Source organism: Schistocerca nitens, chromosome 2 (genome assembly GCF_023898315.1).
Source record: "Schistocerca nitens isolate TAMUIC-IGC-003100 chromosome 2, iqSchNite1.1, whole genome shotgun sequence".
NCBI classification, from domain to species: domain Eukaryota; kingdom Metazoa; phylum Arthropoda; class Insecta; order Orthoptera; family Acrididae; genus Schistocerca; species Schistocerca nitens.
The window spans coordinates 943,729,623-943,754,596 of NC_064615.1; the positions used below are offsets into that span (position 1 = coordinate 943,729,623).

The following is a 24,974-nucleotide window of genomic DNA, read 5'->3' on the forward strand; positions in this document are numbered from 1 at the left end:
TACAATTATGAAATACATTTTCAACTCACATCTAAACACACCAATGTGGATGCCTTGTCCCATTTTCCTGTAAATCCTGTTTCTGACTTTGATCATGAAGAATTGCTTTTCTTCCATCTTGATACTGAAATTCAGGCCACAGTCAAGGGTTTCCCAGTCATGAGCTCACATATAGCAGACCAAGTTCTCTGCCAGGTGGTTTGGTTTGTTAAACAGGGCTTGCCAGATAAACCATTGGGTTGGGTTTTGAACCCACCACACAACTATTTTTCCTTATGGTACTATCTCTCAGTTTTTGGCAGAGTTTTGCTGTTGTCCATGGAAGACCTCTCTCCCAGAGTAGTCATTCCCATCACATTGTGGCACAAGGTTCATCCACCAGGGCCGTTGGGGAGTTTTGTGCAGTAAAGTGTTAGCTATGAGACAAGCTTTGTGGCCAGGGATTGATAGCAACATTGTTCATTTCATCGCAGCTTGTTAGCAATGTGCCCTACAACAAGTGGCTCCCAGGGTGTCTCTGTCCCCCAAGCCCACTCCACACATGCCATGGGAATGTGTTCATGTAACTTTGCAGGTCTCTTCTTGATTCCTATTGGCTCTTGGTTGTGGATGCATTTTCTCAGTTTCCTTACATTCTCCGGTGTGCATCGACATTGGCTGAGGTCACAATTTGTACAGTTTTATGGTTTTTTTTTTCTATTGAGGGGTTGCCTTGTGCCTTAGTTTCCTATAATGGGCCTCAGTTCATTTCTCACACCTTTCAATTGTTTTGTTCCCATCATGGTATCTATCATGTTACAGCTCTGCCATTCCATCCTCAATCAAATGGTGAGGCAAAATGACAAACGCATATGTTCAAGTCCCAAAAGAAAATGTTCGTTGTGGATTCTTTGGCAGATCATGCCCTTCTCCATATTCTGAGTAGCTGTCGCTTCACACCTATGGGGGAGCAGAGTTCAGCTGAGGTGCTTCACAGTTGGCAGCCATGCATGCTCCTCCACCTTCTGTGGCGTGCGCTGCACCTGGTGCGGTCATGTTCGTCTGGCCGCTTCGCGCTGGGTTCACTGAGGTGGGTGTGAGGGTTTAGTCACTGGCTCAAGTGGATACCGGCTACTGTGTCTACCACCGGGGACACCATCTGTGTGATGTGTATATAGCCAATGGGCTGGTGGCATGTCATCTTGATCAGTTTCACCCCTGCTAGCTACCAGTTTGTGAGTGCAGACCCTGTCACTGCAGCCCACCCCACTGCCCTCTCCCTCAAGCTTGTCATTTCTTGCTGTGGAGGTGCCCCCATCCCATTGGCTGCATCCTCCATGTGCAATGTCCTGGGGTTCCAGCTTCCTGGCACTGGGCACTGGTCTGTCTCTGGCCTCGAATCAGTTGCTTCAGCCTGCTGTTCTGGTAAGGCACTTCCACCCCCCACCCCACCCCACCCCCCTCTACATTCTCACATTAGCTATCATCAACAGTGGGTCCGGCACTGCTGCACCTGCACTGGGACCTGCCTGCTGATGACTACATCAAGATGGGGATGGCATGCTCTTCACCAGTGCTGTCATCAGACACCGCACAGGCCTGCCAGCTTCGGGTGAGCCTGCCCGTCCCCAACACTTTCTGGCCCTGTACTCCAGTGCCCACCATCTACATCTACATTTATACTCTGCAAGCCACCCAACGGTGTGTGGTGGAGGGCACTTTACTTGCCACTGTCATTACCTCCCTTTCCTGTTCCAGTCGCGTATGGTTCGCGGGAAGAACGACTGCCGGAAAGCCTCCGTGCGTGCTCGAATCTCTCTAATTTTACATTCGTGATCTCCTCGGGAGGTATAAGTAGGGGGAAGCAGTATATTCGATACCTCATCCAAAAATGCACCCTCTCGAAACCTGGACAGCAAGCTACACTGTGATGCAGAGTGCCTCTCTTGCAGAGTCTGCCACTTGAGTTTGCTAAACATCTCCGTAATGCTATCATGCTTACCAAATAACCCTGCAATGAAACGTGCCACTCTTCTTTGGATCTTCTCTATCTCCTTTGTCAACCCGACCTGGTACGGATCCCACACTGATGAGCAATACTCAAGTATAGGTCGAACGAGTGTTTTGTAAGCCACCTCCTTTGTTTATGGACTACATTTTCTAAGGACTCTCCCAATGAATCTCAACCTGGCACCCACCTTACCAACAATTAATTTTATATGATCATTCCACTTCAAATCGTTCCACACGCATGCTCCCAGATATTTTACAGAAGTAACTGCTACCAGTGTTTGTTCCGCTATCATACAATAAAGGAACCTTCTTTCTATGTATTCAAAATACATTACATTTGGCTCTGTTAAGAGTCAGTTGCCACTCCCTGCACCAAGTGCCTATCTGCTGCAGTTCTTCCTGCATTCCACTGCAATTTAATGCTGCAACTTCTCTGTATACTACAGCATCATCCATGAAAAGCCGTATGGAACTTCCGACACTATCTACTAGTTCATTTATATATATTGTGAAAAGCAATGGTCCCATAACACTCCCCTGTGGCACGCCAGAGGTTACTTTAATGTCTGTAGACGTCTCTCCATTGAGAACAACATGCTGTGTTCTATTTGCTAAAAACTCTTCAATCCAGCCACACAGCTGGTCTGATATTCCATAGGCTCTTACTTTGTTTATCAGGCGACTGTGCGGAACTGTATCGAACGCCTTCCGGAAGTCAAGGAAAATGGCATCTACCTGGGAGCCTGTATCTAATATTTTCTGGGTCTCATGAACAAATAAAGCGAGTTGGGTCTCACACGATCGCTGTTTCCGGAATCCATGTTGATTCCTACATAGTAGATTCTGGGTTTCCAAAAACAACATGATACTCGAGCAAAAAACATGTTCTAAAATTCTACAACAGATCGACGTCAGAGATATAGGTCTATAGTTTTGCGCATCTGCTCGACGACCCTTCTTGAAGACTGGGACTACCTGTGCTCTTTTCCAATCATTTGGAACCTTCCGTTCCTCTAGAGACTTGCGGTACACGGCTGTTAGAAGGGGGGCAAGTTCTTTCGCGTACTCTGTGTAGAATCGAATTGGTATCCCGTCAGGTCCAGTGGACTTTCCTCTGTTGAGTGATTCCAGTTGCTTTTCTATTCCTTGGACACTTATTTCGATGTCAGCCATTTTTTCGTTTGTGCGAGGATTTAGAGAAGGAACTGCAGTGCGGTCTTCCTCTGTGAAACAGCTTTGGAAAAAGGTGTTTAGTATTTCAGCTTTACGCATGTCATCCTCTGTTTCAATGCCATCATCATCCCAGAGTGTCTGGATATGCTGTTTCGAGCCACTTACTTATTTAACGTAAGACCAGAACTTCCTAGGATTTTCTGTCAAGCCGATACATAGAATTTTACTTTCGAATTCACTGAATACTTCACGTATAGCCCTCCTTATGCTAACTTTGACATCGTTTAGCTTCTGTTTGTCTGAGAGATTTTGGCTGTGTTTAAACTTGCAGTGAAGCTCTCTTAGCTTTCGCAGTAGTTTCCTAACTTTGTTGTTGAACCACGGTGGGTTTTTCCTGTCCCTCACAGTTTTACTCAGCATGTACCTGTCTAAAACACATTTTATGATTGCCTTGAACTTTTTCCATAAACACTCAACATTGTCAGTGTCGGAACAGAAATTTTCGTTCCGATCTGTTAGGTAGTCTGAAATCTGCCTTTTATTACTCTTGCTAAACGGATAAACCTTCCTCCCTTTTTTATATTCCTATTTAATTCCATATTCAGGGATGCTGCAATGGCCTTATGATCACTGATTCCCTGTTCTGCGCTTACAGAGTCGAAAAGTTTGGGTCTGTTCATTATCTGTAGTTCCAAGATGTTACCTCCACGAGTCGGTTCTCTGTTTAATTTCTCGAGGTAATTTTCGGATAGTGCACTCAGTATAATGTCACTCCATGCTCTGCTCTGTTCCTACCACCCGTCCTAAACATCTGAGTGTCCCAGTCTACATCTGGTAAATTGAAATCTCCACCTAAGTCTATAACATGCTGAGAAAATTTATGTGAAATGTATTCCAGATTTTCTCTCAGTTGTTCTGCCACTAATGCTGCTGAGTCGGTAGGTCGGTAAAAGGAGCCAATTATTAACCTAGCTCGGTTGTTGAGTGTAACCTCCACCCATAATAATTCACAGGAACTATCCACTTCTACCTCACTACAGGATAAACTACTACTAACAGCGACAAACATGCCACCACCGGTTGCATGCAATCTATCCTTTCTAAACACTGTCTGTGCCTTTGTAAATATTTCAGCAGAATTTATCTCTGGCTTCAGCCAGCTTTCCGTACCTATAATGATTTCAGCTTTGGTGCTTTCTATCAGCGCTTGAAGTTCTGGTACTTTACCATCGTAGCTTCGACAGTTTACAATTACAATACCGATTGCTGCTTGGTCCCTGCATGTCCTCACTTTGCCTCGCACCCTTTGAGGCTGTTGCCCTTTCTGTACTTGCCCAAGGCCATCTAACCTAAAAAAAACGCCCAGTCCACGCCACACAACCCCTGCTACCCGTATAGCCACCTGCTGTGTGTAGTGGACTCCTGACCTATCCAGCGGAACCCAAAACCCCACCACCCTATGGCACAAGTCGAGGGATCTGCAGCCCACACAGTCGCAGAACCGTCTCTGCCTCTGATTCAGACCCTCCACTCGGCTCCGTACCAAAGGTCCGCAGTCAGTCCTGTCAACGATGCTGCAGATGGTGAGCTCTGCTTTCACCCTGCTAGCGAGACTGGCAGTCTTCACCAAATCAGACAGCCGCAGGAAGCCAGAGAGGATTTCCTCCAATCCATAGCGACACACATCATTAGTGCCGACATGAGCGACCACCTGCAGATGGGTGCACCCTGTACCCTTCATGGCATCCACAAGGACCCTTTTCACATCTGGAATGACTCCCCCCAGTATGCACACGGAGTGCACATTGATTTTCTTCCCCTCTCTTGCTGCCATATCCCTAAGGGACCGCACTATGCGCCTGCCATTGGAGCTCCCAACTACTAGTCAGCACACCCTCTGCGACCGCCTGGATCTTGCAGACTGAGGGGCAACTTTTCGAACAGGACAAGTAGCCATGTCCGACCAAAGATCAGTATGAGCCAGAGACAGAGCCTGAAACTGGTTCGTCAGACAAACTGCAGAGGCCTTCCGTTCAGCCCTCTGGAATGTCTTTCGCCCCCTGCCACACTTCGAGACGACCTCCCACTCTACCACGGGTGAGGGGTCAGCCTCAGTGTGGGCAGTATCCCAGGCAGCCATAGCCGTAATCAGATCGGGGGATGCATGGGACGAGCTGGCCGTCCCCGACAAACCCCCATCCAGACCCCCACAGTGATGCCCATTGGCAACAGCCTCAAGCTGTGTGACTGAAGCCAACACTGTCTGAAGCTGGGAGCGGAGGGATGCCAACTCAGCCCGCATCCAAACACAGCAGTCGCAGTCCCTATCCATGCTAAATACTGTTGTGCAAAGAATGACTGAGCTAATCTACAGAGAGCACAAACAATTCGACACAAAATTTAAATGGTTATTAAAATACAAGATTGCCCAGTAAATGCAGTAATGCTGCTACTTGTGCACTGCTGACACACTTCTCGGCAGCAGAAGGAGACTACACAATTTTACACTATTCAGGTACTAAAACGTGATGCTGCAACTCTCAAATACTATAATATGACTGAAATTTATGAATTAAAGAATGCAAGTACCCAAAAACATGCAAAGAAATTAAGAATTAAACTATATAACAAATAAGTGAACTAAGAGTATACGACTTGCTGCTGGCAGCTGCTTATCCAACGGCGGCAGGGAGCACACTGGCTGTGACCAACCAACACTGGCAGTTCAAAACAAAAACAGAAGACAGACGACTACACGAACCTGGTACATCATCCTGCCCCTGCCATCACCACTGACTTCCGCCATTCCGGACCTGATGGATGTCTGTCTTGTCAGGCTGCTGGCATCTCCTGCATTGGCTGGGCGTCCACTTTGCATGAGTGAAAGGTGTGCTATATCCTGAGACTACTGTATGTGCACAGTATGTGGTGTTGAGCCATGCCTGCATGTTTGAATCTGCGGCCAACTATACCAGCATGGGCTGGCTGCTGGAGGCCACATGGGGGAGATGTGCAAGTGGCAAGATCTCCACCATGCCATCTACTGGTGACTCACACACACATATATACACTCCTGGAAATTGAAATAAGAACACCGTGAATTCATTGTCCCAGGAAGGGGAATCTTTATTGACACATTGCTGGGGTCAGATACATCACATGATCACACTGACAGAACCACAGGCACATAGACACAGGCAACAGAGCATGCACAATGTCGGCACTAGTACAGTGTATATCCACCTTTCGCAGCAATGCAGGCTGCTATTCTCCCATGGAGACGATCGTAGAGATGCTGGATGTAGTCCTGTGGAAAGGCTTGCCATGCCATTTCCACCTGGCGCCTCAGCTGGACCAGCGTTTGTGCTGGACGTGCAGACCGCGTGAGACGACGCTTCATCCAGTCCCAAACATGCTCAATGGGGGACAGATCCGGAGATCTTGTTGGCCAGGGTAGTTGACTTACACCTTCTAGAGCACGTTGGGTGGCACGGGATACATGCGGACGTGCAGTGTCCTGTTGGAACAGCAAGTTCCCTTGCCGGTCTAGGAATGGTAGAACGATGGGTTCGATGACGGTTTGGATGTACCGTGCACTATTCAGTGTCCCCTCGACGATCACCAGTGGTGTACGGCCAGTGTAGGAGATCGCTCCCCACACCATGATGCCGGGTGTTGGCCCTGTGTGCCTCGGTCGTATGCAGTCCTGATTGTGGCGCTCACCTGCACGGCGCCAAACACGCATACGACCATCATTGGCACCAAGGCAGAAGCGACTCTCATCGCTGAAGACGACACGTCTCCATTCGTCCCTCCATTCACGCCTGTCGCGACACCACTGGAGGCGGGCTGCACGATGTTGGGGCGTGAGCGGAAGACGGCCTAACGGTGTGCGGGACCGTAGCCCAGCTTCATGGAGACGGTTGCGAATGGTCCTCGCCGATACCCCAGGAGCAACAGTGTCCCTAATTTGCTGGGAAGTGGCGGTGCGGTCCCCTACGGCACTGCGTAGGATCCTACGGTCTTGGCGTGCATCCGTGCGTCACTGCGGTCCGGTCCCAGGTCGATGGGCACGTGCACCTTCCGCCGACCACTGGCGACAACATCGATGTACTGTGGAGACCTCACGCCCCACGTGTTGAGCAATTCGGCGGTACGTCCACCCGGCCTCCCGCATGCCCACTATACGCCCTCGCTCAAAGTCCGTCAACTGCACATACGGTTCACGTCCACGCTGTCGCGGCATGCTACCAGTGTTAAAGACTGCGATGGAGCTCCGTATGCCACGGCAAACTGGCTGACACTGACGGCGGCGGTGCACAAATGCTGCGCAGCTAGCGCCATTCGACGGCCAACACCGCGGTTCCTGGTGTGTCCGCTGTGCCGTGCGTGTGATCATTGCTTGTACAGCCCTCTCACAGTGTCCGGAGCAAGTATGGTGGGTCTGACACACCGGTGTCAATGTGTTCTTTTTTCCATTTCCAGGAGTGTATATATGCACAGAGCAGTGCTGACTGGCTCACTTGTTTGTTTTTCCAGTGTGTCATTCATTTCAGTGTACTGTGTCATGTTACATGTGGATTCATGGGAGTCTGTTTCCATTGTATTTGAGTGCTTCATGAATAAAACTATATTTGTGTTACTTTGGACCAATCTCATATACTACATAGTTGTGACAACTCCAGGGTATTTTATAGCTGTTACTGTTTCCAATAATTTATCACCAATGGCATAATTAAACAGTTATGGATCTCTTTGGTAATTGAAGTGCAATACATTACATTTATTTTCATTTGGAGTAATCTGCCAGTCCCTGCACCAATTATCAATCCTGTAGACACTAGCATTGTCTGTGAACAACCTCTTGAAACTTCCAAATGATCTTCTGCACCATTTACATATACTGTAAACAGTAATGGCCCTGTAACAATCCCTTGAGAAGCTCCTGAAATTGCCTTTATATCTGTTATGATTGTCCCATTAAGAATAATGTGTTGAGTTCTGTCTGCTAGGAAGTCCTCAGTCCAGTTACAAGGATGATCCAGTACTCAGTAACATCATATTTTGTTCACTAAACAATTGTGTGGAACTGTATAAAATGCTTACCAGAAGTCAAGGAATGTGGCATAAACCTGGGTGCCATTGTCTACAGCCCTTTGGATTTTACAGACCAATAGAGCAAGCTGAGATTGGGTCTATAGAGCAAGCTGAGATTGGATCTATAGAGCAAGCTGAGATTTGCAAAATCTCTGTTAATGAATCTGTTAATTTTTATGGATGAGATTTTCATTCTGCAAAAGATGATAAGACAAGAGTACAAAAATTAATTCTATAATAGATTGTCAACTGCATAGGTCTGTAATTATATGTATCTGTCCAATGATATGTCTTGAAAATGGGAATGACGTTTACTTTTTCCAATCACTTGGTGTGCTCTGTTGCTCCAGCAATCTATGATAAACTACTTTTAACTTCCGTCACATAATCTTGACAGAATCTTACAGGTACCTTGTCCAGCCCAAATGCCTTCCCACTGTTAAACAGTTTTAGTTGATTTTACATCGTATGATCACTTAACTCTAGATCTGCCACTTTGCCAGTTATGTGAAGACTGAAAGGAAAAATTGAATTACAGTTTTCCCCAGTGAGACAATTTTGAAGACCAAATTTAGTATTTCAACCTTCTCTCTGTCATCTTCCTTTTCAGTGTCAGTATGATCACTCAGAAACTGAACATATGATTTTGATCCACTTACTACTCTCCCAGGTCAGTTCTCTAACTATCTGCTCCAAGTAATTTTCAGAAATGAAATTCAGATCAGTCTCACAGGAATTGCTGTCTCTAGCACCAGTTTTAATAGCACAATCTCCCATTCTATAACCCACAAATTGAAGTCGCTCCCATTACAATAACACGATTGGCAAAGTCGTGAGATTGCCACAGTTTTTCTGAAGTACTCTGCCATTATGGCTCATTATACAGATCATCTATAAGACTGTCTGATTACCTATGTTATTCACCTTACCGAGACTACATCATATTCAGGTTTTTTTAATATATATAATAAAGGCACTAGATATTATAGAAATTCTTTGCATCAGTAAATACTCCACCATTATTTATGTATATTGTGTGTTTTGTGACGGCCTTCGTAACGACAAACACCGCCACACTTTTAATAGCGGGCCGACCGGTCCGCTGGAACAGTGAACAGAAAGATGAAAACCCAAACACTCGGATTGAATGAAAGTCGGTACTTATCTTTATTACGAAGATACAGAAACACAGTGGTGAACATTGTCTCTACAGAAATCTGGCTAGGTCAGCGTCGGCTGACGACAAATAACAACTCTGCTGCGAAGTACCCACACTGACTAGTAAGTACACACTGCGGTGGCGAGTATACAACTGAGCGGCAGAATCCAGAACTGTCTTAGCGCTCGCGACTCCAGCGCTTAAGAAGCCAGAAGCCAGTGGTGGCGCGCGCAGACTTGCGGCGATTTCCTGTATCGCTGGCGCTGCTCATGCGGACGGCGTCCGTACTTTGATGCTGCCAACCTTTTGGCAGCGGGCTCGGGTGGCATTACTGGCTAGGATATAACAGTGTGCTTTTGATGTATATATTCTGCTCTGAATTTAGGATTTTGCTGCTCTTTACTTCTCTTTCAGGCAGCTTTCTGTTCCTAATGCTATCTGGCTTTATTACCTTCAATAATTAATTCTGGGGTATTACCATGAATACACCTTCAGTTTACTAATAGCACATTAACATTATCACATTCTGATTTGCAAGGTTGTTAAGTTCTTCTCCAAGAGTACTATAAATGACCTTTCTCTGACCATGGTGAGTAATTCAACATCCTCATTGTAAAATAAGAAAATGCAATGTGCACACTACATATGCTCTCCTACTAGAGTAACTGGAACCTCTATGTAGCACACATGTGACATATTGATCTGAAAGTTCACATTTGCATAATTGTCTGTACCTTTGTGGTGTGAATGTTCCTCTCAGCTCCAAACCAGAGGACTACAATTGACTCTATGCTACTGCAAATAATGGGCCAGGTTTCCACACTGCATGCGGGACTAGCTGTATTTATCAGTTCATCCAGCATTCTAAAGGAACCAAGGATAGCCCGAGAACATAAGCAATAAGCCTGTTGTATGGTAATATGATCTATTATTTGCAGCCAGTTCCAGTGCATTCAGTAACTACTGGCAGAGCATCCTCAATATCTCAAAAGGATCTCTCCACAACCATACTAAGTGCACAATGATTTTCTTACTCTGGTTGCCTATTATTTTTTTGAAAGGCTCATTCCCCTGCCAAATGGTGGAGCTCCTAATGAGCAAAATATCCATGCTCTGTACCTGTCTAACTAAGAAACAAAAAAACAGGGCACAACAAGAGAATTAACTACTGCCATGCTTCACATGGCATAAGTTTACATTATTAAAATAATGATACACGCAAAATATAAACAATAAAAATAAAGACCAGCACCAAAGCAAACAGCATAAAGCTTGTTCATAACACATTAGTAACTGCAAAATATGTAATATCTTAGAACAAAAGTAATAACACTCTTAAAAATGGAGAAATAAACATTTACAGTTCATTTCTTCTCAGAAGCGCATAAGAAAACTGTAAAACTAAATGACAAAAACAGACTAGGTATCAGTGCTGCTGGCACTGCTCCTCGCATGTTCATCAAGTGGAACACTACTGACAGTTTACTAGCTGCAATAGTCACAAAATTCAAGCAAATCAGATGACACTAGTGCTTACTGTGATGTGAAATTTCTCTTCAAAGTTAGCTTATGCTGCACTAGTGATTGCAAAATGCACAAAGTCTTAGAAAAAAATTAATAGCATTACTAAAATAGGTAAACAAACAGACCCACTTCACTTCTAAGAAGCATGCAAGAAAACTAGTACTCTAAACAATGAAAATAAACTATAGACTTCTGCTACTACTATTTTTGGTGGTGCTCCTCCCTGTTCTATGACTGGAACTCTTATTGAACCACATTCCAATGGCTGTGATATTGCTGTGCTAATTATGCAAACTTCAGTAACTCCTCAGGAACACACAATCAATTCCAGACCAAGAACTTCACACTTTCTAGTTCTCTTTTATTCTTGAACACCTTGAAACTTCATTAGCACCCGAATGAAGAAAGTCTGGCAGACATTTCAGACACATAATGAAACAAACTCACTGAGTACAGCTAATATAAAGAAAGGCAGCAACTTACTGTATGCCATAATTAATGCACTGATCCTTTGATGACAATGTCAACAAGACTGAAATCATTTCCAAACTTTCAGATGCTGCTGTTTTTTCAAAGCTAACTGCTACTAAATATATTTACATCTGTACAGCGACAATGATCCAGCCAACCACGTTTACACATTGCAGCTCAACGAAGGTGAAGGGATGTATCTTGTAGAGTATATGAGGGGAGAAAGGAGACTGGAAGGGGTAGGGAGGGTTGGAGGGAATGGTGGCTGACAATTGGGAGGGAGAAGCAGCAAGAGGACGGTATAGAAATGTAGCCTTGATGCAGACAGGAGGAGTTTCATGTGGAGAACTGGAGTGGGAGGAGGGGGGGGGGGGGAGGAGGGGAGATAGGTCAGAGGAAGAAGGAGACTGTGGAGATGAAGCTATGAGAATAGAATGAGTGAAGTTACACCAAAGTGAAAGGGTTACACCAGGAAACTACACATTCTTTAAAATTTTTTTTATGATGACAATGTTTGGGCTTACTTCCGTCCTTAAATTGGCTATAAGTTTGACAGTTATGTTTCTAATGCCTTTTTTAACATTTACTTCTTCCACTTCATTAACCAAAGATTTTCTATTTTCTTGATTTATTTTCCTTGTAGTGCATTACTTTTGTATATGCGGTTCTGAATAACAAGTTACTGATATCAATATAATAGAGGGAAACATTCCACGTGGGAAAAATATATCTAAAAACAAAGATGATGTGACTTACCGAACGAAAGCGCTGGCAGGTCGATAGACACACAAACAAACACAAACATACACACAAAATTCAAGCTTTCGCAACAAACTGTTGCCTCATCCGGAAAGAGGGAAGGAGAGGGAAAGACGAAAGGATGTGGGCTTTAAGGGGTATACACTCGCACACACACACATATCCATCCACACATATACAGACACCCAGAGAGTACGAGAGTAGGACAGTAAATCTTTGACAAGGGCTGTTTGGTTGAATCTGGGAGTGGGACTGAAGGTGAGGCCTTTGGATAGGACAGAGGTTTCGGATTGGGAGAGAGGTTTGGAGGAAAGGTTGTTGTGGTTCCAGATTGTGTTGATTGGAATTTTGAGGTTTTGGAGGGAGTGGAGCTGGAAGTGGGAGATTGAGTAGATGGGAGAGACTGGGTTTGTGTGCAATGAGAGGAGGTTGAGGTTTGCTGGAAAGGTTGTGAAGGGTGAGTGAGCTGCCTTTCCGTAGGTGGGAAACCAGGAGGTTGGATAGTTTTTTGAGGTGGAGGGTGGCATGCTGTTCTAATTTGCGGTTGGCCTGTAGGAGGATGCTCTGAACAGATGGTGTGGATGTGGGAGAGGAAAGATTAAGGACCTTTATTAAGGATAGGAGTTGACGGGTGTGTTCATTGCTAAGTTGATGTGTAGGTGAAGGATTAGGTGGGTGAGGGCAATGGATTGTTCAGTTTGGAACTGGTATAGGGACTGATGGAAAGAAGGGTTGCAGCCAGAGATGGGAACTTTAAGTGTGAGGCCTTTGGGGGTAAGGCCAAATGTTAGACAAGCCTGAGAAAATAGAATATGGGAGCGTAATCTGGCTAGGGCGAAGGCATGTTTGCGGAGGGAATGTAAATAAAACATCTCTGCCCAAACTCTTTGTCTTTAAATATGTCTGCTTGTGTCTGTATATGTGTGGATGGATATGTGTGTGTGTGCGAGTGTATACCTGTCCTTTTTTCCCCCTAAGGTAAGTCTTTCCGCTCCCGGGATTGGAATGACTCCTTACCCTCTCCCTTAAAACCCACATCCTTTCGTCTTTCCCTTTCCTTCCCTCTTTCCTGATGAGGCAACAGTTTGTTGCGAAAGCTTGAATTTTGTGTGTGTGTTTGTGTTTGTTTGTGTGTCTATCAACCTGCCAGCACTTTCGTTCGGTAAGTCACATCATCTTTGTTTTTAGATATATTTCTGAATAACAAGTGGTTGACAGTGAAGCACAGTTGAATGTGGAAGTGGGTGATGTTGTTGGTTTGTTGGTGCATGCCCATGCATTATGGCTGCAGCAGCAACAGATGTGTGGTTCCGTATTTGACTGCCTGCTCATGACACCTTTTAATGTGTGGTATTGAGTTCACTTTAGAGAATTGTTATATCCTTTTGGCTCAACAAATGAACTCCCATGTATAAAATGATACTGTGTCCTTATTATTTGTTTATCTCAACAAAAGCAACAGAAGCACCCTGTTTTTACAATAATCAGAATGAATCACATTCAGTTGTCATATTCAATACATACGGGGTGTTAAAGTTGATCTGAATCATTCATGTAAATACAATAACTAACAATATTAAAATAATATAAACTGCTTGAGTACTTACCAATCACTGTAGTGTGGATGAAAAGTGTCATACTTGTGGAAAGGAGTATTCATTAATAACAAGATGAGATTCATTGTGCAGCTGCAGCACACACTGCACAGCGAAAAATATGAAACACAAATGCAAAAATAAAGACAAATTAAGGCAAATCGTAAATGCCACTTAGTTCAGAATCATGTTCTTCCTCAGCACTGTCATTATCATAGCTCTGGTCTGTGGATAGCACCCAAGGATGTAATTATATTTTTAATATTACTCTCCACACTCACTTCACTTTTTGTTGCTTCTTTAACAACTGTTTCTGTGTTGTGTACAGCATTACTCCACTTTTCCAGCATTATTTGTGCCACTGCTTTCTCTAACAGTCTTTGAATTTCTGCCACAGTGAAGCTTTTGTTTTTTGTCATGTAATTTTCAATGTGTGCACAAATCACTTCAGGGCTTTAAAGTGTCAGTGATATGGTGAAAGCCTAAGAATGCTGTGGCCATGTTTTTTAGCTACCTCATCCACAACATATGTTGAAACTGTGGCTTATTTTTCTTTATTATTTCTGTGAGCCCCACCTTACATAAATCATCCTGAATTTTAATGTTGTGGCATTTCAGCTACTCAGCAATGTTGGCTTTTTTTGCTCTCATCATTGAAGCTTTGGCCTTAATAATTGAGTTGTGTGGGGCATTATCCACTACGATGGCCAATTTAAGTTTTTCAGTAGTCCCTTGACCACCTCAGGAAGATATCTTGGTTCATCTCCTCATGGTAGTCATTTATTTTCCTCGATTTGTAAATGAGGAGACAATTAGGTAAGAAACCAGATGCATTTTCAGCATGCAAGACAATAATTCTTGCGCTCCCTCCCATTGGAACAGCATAACTTCCACATATGCTGTCATCTGTCCAGTCGTTTCTTGAGGAATGACTGGTATTTATCCAGGTTTCATCAGGCCATACAATATCTTCAAACAGCACTTTAACGATGTTCTCAAAAACTGACAATGCCACACTAAGATGCCACTTCTCCCTATTATAACTTTCCACCTATTAATTTTTTTGCACTGAAAACCAAGGGCTCTGACAACTGTTTACAAAGGCGTTTTACTGCCACTGCATAACTGTGCCTCACAAAGGGCAATGCACAGCTTTTTTATAGTCGGATGTTCTTTTCTGTTGTAATATCCACATATGTGGTGATGGACAGCATCTTGTGGAAAAGAGTCCAAGTTTGTTATGTGTGGTTTTGTCCTACTCTTCTTTCATGGTGTCAGCAGTCTGGATGAACTCGGCACTTCCCCTTCTGCACAATATTTCTCCTTACAGATTTTGATGACACTATTCTTGTGTATCTTCAAGGCATTTGCAGTTCTTTCAACTATCTTTGTTAGAGGCAGTAGAGTTGCACCATTGTCTCTCTCCTTCTTGAAACATTCCCACACTGAACACACTAACTCATGTGTCTGACCATGCAAAACATGAGCAGGTTACTGAACTTGCATTTAGCAGCCACACTTTTTTGCATACTTCCATTACAAGCTTCAAACAATCTGCAGTGCAAAATAAAGTCACTGCACAGAGAAATAAAGCACACAATGAAATGGACCACAACTGTCTGTCACCAACCATAAGCATCATCTGCAAACTGGCTACAGTAGCCGCTACCTGCAGTAGCGGAGAGATTTGACAGCGATGAATGGAACAGGAGGTGCGCCCAATTGCATTTTCTGATTGGGTATTGCTGTGGCAGCTGTCCTGTGAACAGCTAGGTATCAATCTTTGTTATTCTGAAGCAGGTATGGTTGCTTTCATTGTTATTTTCTTACATCTTGGGTCAGTATGGTAATTTCGTTGCAGCTTGGCATCAGTATTAATATTTACTGAAACTTACTTCCTTTCTAGTACTTCCCAGACCTTCCTTCTACAGACACTAACAAATGCCTTTTCTATGGCAAGAAAGACTATCACAAGGTCTTCCCCAAATTCATAGTGGTGCTCCTGGACCTGCCTCACTGCAAACATGAGGTGAACAGTTGACTGCCCAGGTCTAAAGCCATGCTGTTCCTCTCTCAATTTGTTCTTGACCCTTGTTCAGATATTTTCTCCAGGATCTTTTCAAATACCTTGGCACAATGTGGTATCAGTGTGGCACCTATATTTTCTTCAATTCTTCCTAATCCCTTTCATGAATATAAGGACAATTAGTGCCGTCTTCCAATCTTCTGGTGTGTCTAGAAAGGCGAAAATTAAACACATAGCACAGCAGGGCACAAGCAGTCATTGTTTTCATGGTACATGTGAGAGAAAGGAGGAACACTTGACTATACATACTTAATCACATATACTGAAAGCCATCCATTTCAGGTTATCCACTTATCTGGATGTTTAACAAACCCATATAATATAGAAGTAGGCAGGCTGGTTCAGCCTCCAGTTTGGATCAGTAGAGATAGAATACTGTAGTTATGGACAAGGAAAGAAACAAATCACTAGTGATTTTGTTGAAATTACCACTCTGGTATTACAACAGTAAAACAACAGTCTCAGTGTGGAGTGGAAGGTGTGCCAAAGCAAGCTGGGATACTTTTACTTCTGTCCTTGTTTTGCCATCTGCCTCCTTAAAATTCATTCTTTCACTTTTAACTAATCACCATTAACATACATGAGTGTAATTTGCATTGTCATAAAAGAAAAAGGTTAGCCCTCAGTTTTAAATAATATAATGCCAGATCTAATTTTGTGCTTAATTTTAGGTATGTAATTGATTTTTTAATTTATTTTGACTATTCCTAGTTAATATCTTTTGTTATAGGGTGAAATCAGTAATTGTTTTGTAACTTAAATTCTAACAAATATAAATTTTGTACTAATTATAAACATTTGGAAGACGAAATACTAGTAACCTTAAAATTTGGCTCTGTTTGAAAACATGTTAGCAAAGCCAGTCCTTAATTAATTCCAAAGTAATTAACAGTTATGTCAAAAGTATTGTTTGCTTAACAATATTTGTTAATTTCATCATTTAAACAAATAATTTGGATTAAACTTTGTAGTAGAAGAAACAGTTAAAAAGAACTAATTTTTGATATATTCAGTTAATTTAATGAGTTAAGTTTTAATTGTAATTTCTGTAAATTAAACATCAAACAATGTGTAGTTTCAGCACCTATTATTGTAAGTATATATAAGGGCCCGATTTTTGGTCCTGAGACAGTCAGTCCACAGTCAAGTTTCAGGCAAGAAACCTGTGTTGGTTAGAACAACAACAATGCATCAACTTAACTGTGAAATAAGTGTAACAAAAAGAGGCCATGTGTCAAAACAATGACAGTGTCTGTTAAATTTATTTGAAAGACTGTGAACTGTGTGGTTAGGTTGTTACTGCTCGTAGATGTTCAACAGTAAACTATTGTAGCAGTATGTGGATGTTCACCTGCAAACTTGTTAATGAGGCTTACCAAAAGTTAAACTGTAGTGCACTGGCCATATAACTGTATAATACTGTGGGGTTGTGAACAGTGAAAGTAAAGAACTGTGAAACGCAACTGCGTACCTGTCAGCTACATCATTTACAGTAGGCAGTACTATACTATTTTTTCAGCCAGTATCACAATGAAGTATGTTGACACCGAGGACAATAAATGAAGAAATAAAGCATGTGAATGTCACAAAGAGCTGGAGTTAGCTGTCATGTGTTTATTGATTCTTATATTTAGGACAAGTGAACAGCATTTATTATAACAATGGCAAACCAAATTAATGGTAACAAAATTGTGAGAAACCACAAAAGTGAACTTGCTTTTGAATTGAAAGAATTAATTACATCCAGTCTGTCTTTAAACTTTAATAACACACTTTCTTTTACTTTAAGAAGAACTAAACAGCAAGCAATTCATTTGCAGCCTAATTAATATATCACACAGAAGCTACATAATGCTACATAATTAAACAAGGTACAATACAAAGCAACACTGCAAAACCATCTCAGTTCAGAACAGTAATGAGTTCTGTCAGTGACTTCATTGTTACCAGTCTGAGGACTGGCAGAAGTAACAATGAGCACAGTCATTAACAAGAAATAACATGTGTACAGCTCAACCTACAGCATGCCTGTGCTTGAACATCCACATCATCGAAACACTTTGATGCATTCCCACTACAAACAACTGCAGTTCAATGAAGTCCAACTTGTATATTTCACACAGCAAATGTAGCAGACCACCTTGCCGTCTGATGTTACACCAGCATGCAAACAGCACGCTTTCACAAGTAGTTGCCTTGATGTACAGTAGTCCACCATTCACATATGAATTCCCATCTCTGGTAGGCCATGCTTCACAAAAACTAAGACCAGATTGTGAAATTAAGATCTGAAATCCATTCCTCTCAAATTTAAACCCACTGTCTTGACTACTACACTGCTACAGTCAGCTAAAACATTTATAGATTGGATTTCCTGATCAGTTTAGTTACTGATTTCATTTCAATTAAAATAGTGTCTCTAAATATTGTACTGGCTCATTTTCTGTTTCTTGTTTGTTTTCAGACACTATATGCAACTGCTAAGACAATGCTTATAAAAATTCGAAAATTTTGGCCACAGATTGATCTTGATGGAATGAATAATATATGGATACTAAAACCAGGAAATAAATGTCGAGGCAGAGGAATTCAGCTGGTTAATAGGTTAGAGTCTGTACTGCACAAAATAAATCCAGCTGTCATGAAAGAAAGCAGATATGTGGTTCAAAAGTACATAGGTATGTTAATATATTACAAACATAACTGCTAAAAAAAACTAAACCTCTTATTAGAGACTGGAAAACAAAAAGGAAACAACACTCACTATAAAGAAAAAAAAATTTTCAATTAGCATATGACAAATGGGAGTTCTTTCAATCTATATTTAGACTCGATATCCGGAAACATATGTGGATATATCTTATCTGACAGCTTTATAGGTAAGAAAAGTCTACACTATTTTTGGATTTTCATGATTCCTTCAATTACAATAAATTATTTCATGCATGTATGAACATGAAAGTTACTATCAGAAGGTGTACACAAAAATCATTCAGAACATGACATTCCAAGCCAAATTTCCAGTTTACACAATTTACAGCTTTCTGAGAATGTTGTACTCCTGAGAAGAATAATTTTATAATAATATACCACTAAATGATAGTATTAAGATGTGACATGATTATTGCTTTAAAATTTGTTGTTTTTGTTGTTAAAACAATGGCAGCTCAGAAAGTGCCAAGTAGTTAACATACAATACAGTGAGCATTAAAAGAAAGTGTGTTGTGGAAAAATGGAAATTTCACATGAATGTTTTTAGTTGATGATTTTTTCATGAATTTCATATTAATGATCTCCATAAATACTGCTTACTACAAGTTTGCATGATTTGGCAATGGTCGTGCTTCCATGACAAATTAGTAAAGGCTGACAAAAATCTGCTGTCATTAAAAAAATGCCATTTGCAATGAAATAAAGGCATCATTAGCCATATTGAAGACTGCAGCACATTCAATTTTGCCAAGCATTTAGTTTTGGACCTCTTTCCAATAAATTCCTCACATTTTAACCAAAGCTCAAAAACTAGCTGATGTTCATTGGTGTAAGGAATTACTGAAATAATTCAACTGAGTAAATGCAAACCACATACACAATATCATAACTGGAAGAAAAACTTAGAAACTGACCAGCATTTAAATGTTTTGGTGTTCTAAAATGAACCAAAACCAACCAAAAGTTGTGTGTTAGGAAACACTTCCGAAAAATATCACGTAATTTTTGGTTATGTTGGAGACAGGGCAAACTGAATGGCATGCAACAATTTATGTGCCCCAAGTTATCAATGAAATTAGGAAGTCCACCAGCTCAATAACTAATTGAGTCTTTCCAAAACTATGTTTTTGAGGTACCAATATCAGAGTGCAAAAGTACACATATCAAAAAAAGTTTTGCATCACCCTGGTTCCCAGAATTCCTGAAGATAGATGTTGACTGTGGATACTGTATTAGAGACACAGTCCCTTTGACTGTCACTAAACCCACCCAAAGATGTAAACAACCATGCATGAGTAGAGCCTATTAGACAGAAGGGGTCCGACAGCTGATCAGTTTCAATCATTTCGCCAGGAAGGAAGTACACGGCTTGTGTCGCCTGTAGTTCAACCATGTCTAGATGGTCAATACCACAGTTTGATCACATCTGCATTGTTACTTTGTGCCAGGAAGGGCTCTCAACAAGGGAAGTGTCAAAGCGTTTCGGAGTGAACCAAAGCGATGTTTGGACATGTAGGAGATACAGAGAGGTAGGAACTGTCGATGACATGCCTCGCTCAAGCCACCCAAGGGCTGCTACTGCAGCAGATGACTACTACCTACAGATTATGGCTTGAAGGAACCCTGACAGCAATGCCACCGTGTCAAATAATGCTTTTCATACAGCTGCAGGATGTCATATTACGACTCAAACTGTGCGCAATAGGCTGCATGATGCACAGTTCACTCCTGACGTCTATGGTGTGGTCCATCTTTGCAACCATGATACCATGTAGCGCAGTACAGATGGGTCCAACAACATGTCAAATGGACCGCTGAAGACTGGCATCACATTCTCTCCACTGATGAGTGTCACATATGACTTCAACCAGACCATCGTCGGGGATGTGTTTGGAGGCAACCCACCTTATACACACTGTCCAGCAAGTGCAGCAAGGTAGAGGTTCCCTGCTGTTTTGGGGTGGCATTATGTGGGGCCGACATAAGCCACTGGTGGTCATGGAAGGTGCTGTAATGACTGTACGATATGTGAATGCCATCCTCCAACCAATAGTGCAGCCATATTGGCAGCATATTGGTGAGGCATTCATCTTCATGGACAACAATTCATGCTCCCATCGTGCACGTGTTGTGAATGACTTCCTTCAGGATAACGACATTGCTTGACCAGAGTGGCAGTGGGTTCCCCAGACCTGAACCCTATTGAACATATCTTGGATAGATTTAAAAGGGCTGTTTATGGACAACGTGACCCACCAAGCACTCTGTGAGATCTACGCTGAATCACCATTGAGTAGTAGGACAATCTGGACCAACAGTGCCTTGATAGACTTCTGGATAGTAGGCCCCAATGAATACAGGCATGCATCAATGCAAGAGGATGTGCTACTGGGTGTTAGAGGTACCGGTGTGTACAGCACTTGGTACCACCACCTCTGAAGATCTAGCTGTATGGTGGTACAACATAGAATGTGTGGTTTTCATGAGCAATAAAAAGGGTGGAAATGAAGTTTATGTTGATCTCTATTCCAATTTTCTGTACAGGTTCTGGATCTCTCAGAACCAAGGAGATGCAAAACTTTTTTTGATGTGTGTAGTTTCCATGAATAAGTGTGAATCTTTACAGAAGTATGTAAATCTTTATGGCAAAAATTTTGAGAACAATAAAATTATCTGTACCAGAAATAATGTTTTGCTTTCATTATTTTAGTAAAAATTTAAGTCTGTAATGTTTCTGCTGCTAGTGGTCACAAGTGAACAGCTCAGGTATAGGGAACAAACAAAAGTTTATTGAAAACAATTTCCTCAAAAATATTCTCCACAATGAAACAAAAGAAAGGGTGGTTCTTCGAAAATGGATGCTATCCTTCTGTAAATGTAAAAAAGTAAATGATGGTTTGTAAATAACAAAGCCACTTAACACTTCCAGAATCAGTGAATGTCTTAGAAGCTTTACATTAAAAACACTGAATTAAGTTTTTATAGTCACATGCCTTTTAATGATCAGGATTGTGAAGTCCTAATAACTTTAGTTTAAAATGGAAAAAAAAATAAGTTTCTCACTTCAGTTTTAAAATAAAAGTCCAAATCCAAGTTTCAGTCAAGAAGAATACACCTTAACAATTCTTGTGATTTATTTTACTGGAAAAGTATTGAGAACCAACAGTAATGAAATATCTAAGTCTGACAGACTTCCAGTCTGACACTATCTTGTCAGGTACATGAACAACAGTGTAATTATATCAAATCTCAATGAATACATTGCTGATCACTTAAGAGTCCCAGGTCAGGAGGCAGCTTGCTGTCTAGAAGTTGATGGCTCAGCCGTTGGTGTGGTATAGTGGAGATTTCAGTTTTCTGGCTGCAACAGAACCATTCTCTGGGGCTTGTGCACCAATGTAAATACCCATGTTGTGGACAGTTACATGCAGTCCTATTTTTGGCACCTCTGCTGTTGCCCTGTACACCACCTGGTGACCTAGCTGGAATTTGATGACACTCTCTGCTGGTCTGGCCACAGAATTCTGGGGTTGCAAATTTCCATGATGTTGTCTGCAATATAGGGGCTGAGCACACTGCAACCGGTATGAAAAATAAATTGTGCATTTTTCCATTGGTGCCTGATGTCTAGTGGGGCACTATGGCATTCCTCCTGCATCCCCCCCCCCTCCCATTCATTGGGGGCGAGAAAATGGAACCCCAAGTGAAGTCCTCAGGTGGCGACTGGCACTTGCTGGTCGCACTGAACGTGATGAGCCATGCATTGGATGGTAGGCAGGCCCCCATGCTTGCAGCAGCAGTGGCCTGGACATCTGCCAGGCATGACTGAGTGGACAGGAAGGCAGGCATAGGGCTGCTGGTAAGACTGGCAGCAACAAATCTGCAAGCTGTCGAAAGCCAATCTGTAAGGAGACCATACACATAAGTGACACACTGGACACAGAGGGCATAAAAGCATGGAAAAGAAAATGGGAGAAAAATCATAAAATGTATGCAAAAGCCCTAGAAATGCACAATTTGTCTTGCACAGGCACTTAGAGTAAGCCATGTTGTGCGGAAGCCTGAAGGAGGGAAAAGTGCAGTGTAAAAGCATGTGGAAGGGAAAGGTGTGGTGCAAAAGCACCTGGAATAAAATGGTGTAGTGCAGAAGCACTTGGGAGGAAAATGTGCAGTGTGGAAGCTCTGAGGAGGGAAATTTGTGTTGCAGAAGACTGAGATTGTTGTGCAGAAGCCTTTGGGAAGGAGACATTAGGACACTGATCACATAAATAGGCACAGAAAGAAACAAAATGTATGTACATGGAATAAGAATGGACTGGGCCATGCACAGATATTGGGAACAGGTGGTGGAAGATCTCCAAGGCAGAGTAGAAGCAGATGAAGAAGGCGGCACTGCATCCAAAGGAGAAAACAGCAGTGGTGCAGTCCAATGGCAGCAGACCCTAGCGGAGCAATTGGTACATTAGCAGGAAGCAGCCAGCATTGAAATGGCATCCCCACAGTCCAGTGGCTCAACAAGAATAAGAGGTAGCACCAGAAGTGGTGGTGGTTGGAGGTGATCAGTCTCAGCAGTGCAGTGATGGCAGCAGCTGGGTACTTCTGGAGTCACAAAAGGTGCCAGTCAGTGCTCTGGATGCTGTGTCAGGAACCATCAATTGCAGTCAAGTCAGGAGAGCAACCTCACCAGGCAGTCCTGACATCATGGGATAAGCTATCAAATCCATAATGTGGCACTGCATCTGCCACAGTAAACATATCGGACAAGATTCGCAATGTACACAAACCAACCACAAACATTAGTTTCTGTAAACAAAGTGAAAGTCAGAGAAACCAAAAGAGGCACATGAGAAATTGTCCACTGTGTGCTAAGGAACCAAGTCAACAGCAGTATGAGACAGGAAATACACAGTTGGCACAAAAGCCACAAGACAGCAGAGAAAAGGAAACAACATGAAAAGCACTATAGACCTGAGTGAGAAACACACTAAGAACCACAAAACATTGTCCTTATTGCCAAGTGATGTGTGGTGAACAAGAACAGAAAAGAAACAGTGCAAGTTCCACAGAACAGTAGAAGAAAAATTAGAACACATGCAAATCCCATCCTCATTGCCAATTGACATATCTGCCACCAGCAGGCACAATTAAGCATTTACATTTCATTTATTTTTATGGAACTTGAACTTGTCTCAGTGATTATATGGCATTCTGAAGAGCCATAAGAAAGGAATTCCTCTTAGACCTATTGAAGTAATATCAGACCATATAGCAAAATAACTTGCTGCTCTATTGAGAGCTCTTCTAAGTCAGTGTGTGCATCACTTTAGAAATTCAGATGATTCCATATGATTAGAGTGATTGTGTTTCACTGATATTTTAGTAAGTTTTGATGTGGTCTCTCTCTTCACTCACATTCATCTGTCTGATCTATTACAATTGTAACTGGTGTTAGGTTTGATGCTGAATGAACTAATCCATTTCAACATACATTGACTTTCATTTCCTTTCATGATCAGGAAGATGGAGTTGAAATGTGGATCCCTTTGTTGCCTATTACTGCTTGTTTTTTATGGAAGATTTTGTAGAACGTTGCTCAGAAGTCATTGGCACTGAAACCTGCATGCAGTTTAGATGTGTAGGCAATACCCTTGTTACTTAGCCTCATGGCAATGGGAATCCGCACAACTTTTTTTAGAACATCTCAGTTCTATCCACAGAAATGATTGCTTCACTATGTAGGTGGAAATGAACAGTTGCCTTCCTATCCTTGATGCATTAGTTAATAGGAATGATAGGGACGTATGGTGTATAGGGAAGCAACACACACTTATCTGTATCTTCAGGCTGATAGTTGTCACCATCCAGCTCAGCATGAAGAGGTGCTTCATACCTTGGTTTAATGGGTCCATTTCATCTCAGACCTGAAAGATTCTCAGATGAAACAACCCACCTTGAAGTTACATTTCGCTACAATGCATGTAGCATGGGACAGATTAGACTTACACTGCATTGTCAACCAACTATGAGAGAATAACAATGTGGTGCCTAAGTGTACAGCTTTATTGCCTCAGGTAGGCAGCATTTAGAATGGGGTTAGTTGCATTCTGAGGAAATTTGATGTGAAGTATTGTTTTTCAACCACCATCTTTTAGGAGCTGTAAAGGGTGATCTTGGTTTGTGTAAGGTAAATAGTTCCAATATCGTTGGATAAGCCATCAAATACAGGGGTATTAGCCCTGTTATGTGTACAGGTGAACTTCTGTAACATTTTGAAAGTAGGAGATGAGGTACCAGCAGAAGTAAAGCAGTGAGGATGGGTTATGAGTCATGCTTGGATGGCTCAGTTGATAGAGCACTTGCCCATGAAAGGCAATGGTATCAGCTTGAAGCTAGGGTCTGGCCAAGT

At 42.3% G+C, this 24,974-nt stretch overlaps 1 protein-coding gene across 1 annotated transcript in view; it reads left to right on the forward strand.

Moving 5' to 3' along the window:
* LOC126234725 (tubulin glycylase 3A-like) overlaps positions 1-24,974 on the forward strand; it is a 172,161-nt gene that overhangs the window by 67,663 nt on the left and 79,524 nt on the right. The window contains exon 6 of the mRNA XM_049943473.1: positions 18,321-18,534. Coding sequence (XP_049799430.1) covers positions 18,321-18,534 — 214 coding nt within the window. The remainder of the gene's footprint in view (positions 1-18,320; positions 18,535-24,974) is intronic.